The following is a 4,016-nucleotide window of genomic DNA, read 5'->3' on the forward strand; positions in this document are numbered from 1 at the left end:
CATTTTAATATGTGCTTTTATTTTGACAGGATTTGAATACATTTTAATATGTGCTTTTATTTTGACAGGATTTAAATAAATTTTATATGTGCTTTTATTTTGACAGGATTTAAATAACTTTTAATTTGTGCTTTTATTTTGACAGGATTTAACTAAAAGTGATTTTCTTCATCCTTCAGAGCAGAAACCTGTCATCAGACACCCTCTTCCACTGCAAAACACAGGAGGAGCATAAGGAGGAGAAGCAGGAGGAGATACAGAAGGAGGAGAAGCAGGAGGAAAAGGAGGAGACCCTGAAGGAGCCGCAGCAGCGTCTCGTGTGTCGAGCTTCTCCTCAGATGAACCTCCTGACCACCATGTTCAGACTGAGGAGAGAACTGCACCGAGCTGAGGAGCAGAAGACCAAGGTGAGCAGCAACAGGAGGTGGAGGAGGTGCACAGGAAGCTCTAAGGAGCTCAGTGGGATCATCTCTGACACCGGCTGTTTGTTCACAGAGCGTGGAGGAGAAGGAGGAGCTGGATCTCCGCTGCGCTCAGCTGAAAGGAGACGTCAAGATGTACCGGCAGCAGAACAAACAGACGCTGCGGCAGCTGGAGGAGGTGATCAGGGAGAGAGACAAGGTGAGGAGGGAGGGAGCAGGAGAAGGGAAGAGTCAGTCACCTTTGACCTCTGACCTCTGCTCGGTCTTTCAGGCTCTGGTGTCTCAGGCGCAGCAGCAGGAGGAGGTGCGCCTGCTCCTGCAGGAGAAGGATCAGTACCGGGAGCAGGTCCGGCACCTCGCAGAGAAATCTGACAAGATGGAACTCCTCCTGCTGAGGTCTCAGGGGGAGGAGCTACAGCTGAGGACACGCATCCGCAGGATGACTTACAACTCCCAACAGGTGAGGAGGAGGAGGAGGAGGAGGAGGAAGGTAGAGGTGATGATGATTTAAAATGAAGATTTCTCCTTCAGTTTGAAAGGAGCGTCAGCAGCGAGGAAGAGGAGGAGCCCACTGAGAGCGCCTCTAAAGGTCAGGGTTATTTAAGTTTTATGATGTCACCTGACAAGAGAATATTCAACCAATCAGAAAGCTTTATTTACAATCTGTGGTGCCCAAGTGATGTCATGTGACCTGTCTGAGGTGATGTCATATGACCTGTCTGAGATGATGTCATGTGACCTGCCTAATGAGATGATTTCATGTGACCTGTCTGATGAGATGATGTCATGTGACCTGTCTGAGGTGATGTCATGTGACCTGTCTGAGGTGATGATGTCATGTGACCTGTCTGATGAGATGATGTCATGTGACCTGTCTGATGACATGATGTCATGTGACCTGTCTGAGGTGATGATGTCATGTGACCTGTCTGAGATGATGTCATGTGACCTGTCTGAGATGATGTCATGTGACCTGTCTGAGGTGATGTCATGTGACCTGTCTGATGAGATGATATCATGTGACCTGTCTGATGAGATGATGTCATGTGACCTGTCTGATGAGATGATGTCATGTGACCTGTCTGATGAGATGATGTCATGTGACCTGTCTGATGAGATGATGTCATGTGACCTGTCTGAGATGATATCATGTGACCTGTCTAATGAGATGATGTCATGTGACCTGCCTGATGAGATGATGTCATGTTAATCTGAGGTGGCTTCATGGGATTTTCTGCCCTGCTTTGAGTCTTCCAGGCAGCAGTGAGGAGGTGCACAGTGGGACGTCAGGAGAGAACGAGGAGGTGGTCCTCCAGCAGCAGGAGCACTGTTCTCCTGTAGGAAGAGCCAGAGAGGCCGAGCACAGGCCCAGCAACACTGCATCATGGGTAATATTCCTTACTGGATTAGTACCTGATACATACTCAGTAAGTACTGTATATGTATCTGGTAGATACCTGGTATGTACTTGGTAAGTATCAATTACTTACCTTATGTACTCAAAAATACCAGGAACAAATCAGGCAAATACTGGTACAAACTTGGTGAGTACCAGGTACATATTAAGTAAGTACCTGATAAGTATGTATCAGGAGTGTATGCGGTAAGTAATTGGTATGTACAGGGTACATAATGACTATGTAGCTAATACTCCTCCAATTTGTACCAAGTACATACTCAGTAAGTATCTATTACTTACCTGATATGTACTCTGTGAGTACAGGGTACATACTAGGTAGTATCTGGTACTAAACCTTGACAAACTTGAGTATCTGGTAAGAACTGAGTACATCATTGAAGAGTACCTGGTAGAAACTTTGGATGTACTAGGTACAAATCAAGAAGGTACCTGATATTTACTGGGTAGTATTTGTATTTCTACTTTTTATTGAACCCTCCTCCTCATCAGGTTTGGGTTTTTCTCTGCAGGACAAGCAGACGGAGGACTTGATCTCCTCCATGACTCGGTCCAACTTTTGTTACCGCAGGTGAGCAGGAGCTTCTGCAGACAGTTTTTCAGAGCTTCAGCTGCTGCTGGGACCCACCTGACAGGTGTTCTTGTTCCCACAACAACAGGAAGCGAGCCCTGAGGTCAAAGTTCAACAGTACTGAGTACGTAGGCAATACCCTGGACGAGAGCAGCGGCAGCGAGATCACCGAGTCCGACTGAGGTCACGGGACGAGTCTGAAGGGTCGGCCTGAAACCTCCCATGATGCTTTGCTCCTGCTCTGACCTGTGGAGCAGAAACCAGATGTTCCAGCTTAACATCTGTTCCTGTCGTGTTTTTCTTCCTGGTATCAAATCAGATCTGAGCTTTTTCTGCTTCAAATCAGACTTTTTTTCAGTTTCAGAAAAATAATAATAACTAGAGAATTTGCATTTCCTGGTTCAGAGCCTCAGGACCGCTGCAGCTCAGGGCTTCAATTTATTACCTTTAGTTTTTATTTTATTACAAAAGTTGCAAAACAAATTTATTTCATGTTTTCGTTTTTATCAAAGCATTCAAAATTTCAGGCTGCTACACATTAAAATACCTTTTTCTATATAAATACAGAGATTTCCGAATGACTTTTCTAAAGAAGCTGTAAGCTAAAAAGGGCTAGCTAAAATTAGCAAAATGTTAGCTTAACTTTAGCAGTAAAACTAGCAGAGGCTGGGTTTCTAAAGGATTCAAAGGGATCTTAATGTAGTTTTAAAAATAATTTGTTGAATATTAATAATTTTACAAAGATGAAATCACAGCTGGTCTCCAGCTGAATGTTTTCAGGTATAAACAGCTAAAATATAACAGAGAAGCTAAACGTAAGAAACAAAAAAAGGAGTGAATCTGCCTGAATATTCAGACAGTAACACTGTGACCACACGTTGTTGGATGTGCTCATGTGAGGTGATTTAATTTGTTCAAACCATGTCCGACACGACAAAGTGTTTAACAAAACATCAAGTCAGCAGCTGAAAAAACAAACTATATGTTTCAGATTAACAAAGATTTTAATGTTTTAAACTTATTTTTTCTGTCAAACACTGAGTTTGAATGAGAAAAATAAATGAGAATAAAATAATTAGAACTGTTTTTGTTGAGTTTTTTGTGAAATAAATGTTTTGTTTCAGCAACAGACACACAAACAAACAAACAAACAAACAACAAACAAACTACTTCCCTCAACATTAAACTGTCTGCGCCCCCTGCTGGTGGATAAATCTAACTACACAGGAAACTCCAGGAAGTTGTTCTTCTTCTGTGGTTCGTCAGCAAACAGCCAATCAGCTGTCAGGTGTTTGTGTGACGGATGTGTGTCAGAGTGTGTATCTCTTGTCTCCAGTGTGAGTTCCAGCTGTGTTCTTCACTCAGGTGTCTCCGTTTGTCCTCATCTGAGCGAGACGTCTCCGACTGGAGCAGCTGCTGGAACCGCTGACACACACACACACACACACACACACACACACACATACACACACAGAGAGAGAGAGAGAGAGAGAGAGCTATAAAACACAGTTAAAGATGTGATACACTTGTGTTTGTGTGTGTGTGTGTGTGTGTGTGTGTGTGTGTGTGTGTGTGTGTGTGTGTGTGTGTGTGTGTGTGTGTGTGT

The 4,016-nt window shown here is 43.7% G+C and overlaps 2 protein-coding genes across 2 annotated transcripts in view; one reads left to right on the forward strand and one right to left on the reverse strand.

Moving 5' to 3' along the window:
- card9 (caspase recruitment domain family, member 9) overlaps positions 1-3,438 on the forward strand; it is an 11,562-nt gene extending 8,124 nt beyond the window's left edge. Inside the window, exons 7-13 of the mRNA XM_014030536.1 lie at positions 180-407; positions 496-621; positions 694-882; positions 954-1,011; positions 1,680-1,810; positions 2,352-2,410; positions 2,499-3,438. Of these exons, the coding sequence (XP_013885990.1) occupies positions 180-407; positions 496-621; positions 694-882; positions 954-1,011; positions 1,680-1,810; positions 2,352-2,410; positions 2,499-2,592 (885 nt within the window). The 3' untranslated portion in view covers positions 2,593-3,438. The remainder of the gene's footprint in view (positions 1-179; positions 408-495; positions 622-693; positions 883-953; positions 1,012-1,679; positions 1,811-2,351; positions 2,411-2,498) is intronic.
- A 61-nt stretch (positions 3,439-3,499) lies between these two features.
- LOC106534040 (coiled-coil domain-containing protein 180) overlaps positions 3,500-4,016 on the reverse strand; it is a gene marked incomplete at its 5' end in the record, with an annotated part of 21,732 nt that continues 21,215 nt past the window's right edge. Inside the window, 1 exon segment of the mRNA XM_014030540.1 lies at positions 3,500-3,835. Within this exon segment, the coding sequence (XP_013885994.1) occupies positions 3,695-3,835 (141 nt within the window).

This window comes from Austrofundulus limnaeus, unplaced genomic scaffold (assembly GCF_001266775.1).
Source record: "Austrofundulus limnaeus strain Quisiro unplaced genomic scaffold, Austrofundulus_limnaeus-1.0 Scaffold1078, whole genome shotgun sequence".
NCBI classification, from domain to species: Eukaryota; Metazoa; Chordata; class Actinopteri; order Cyprinodontiformes; family Rivulidae; genus Austrofundulus; species Austrofundulus limnaeus.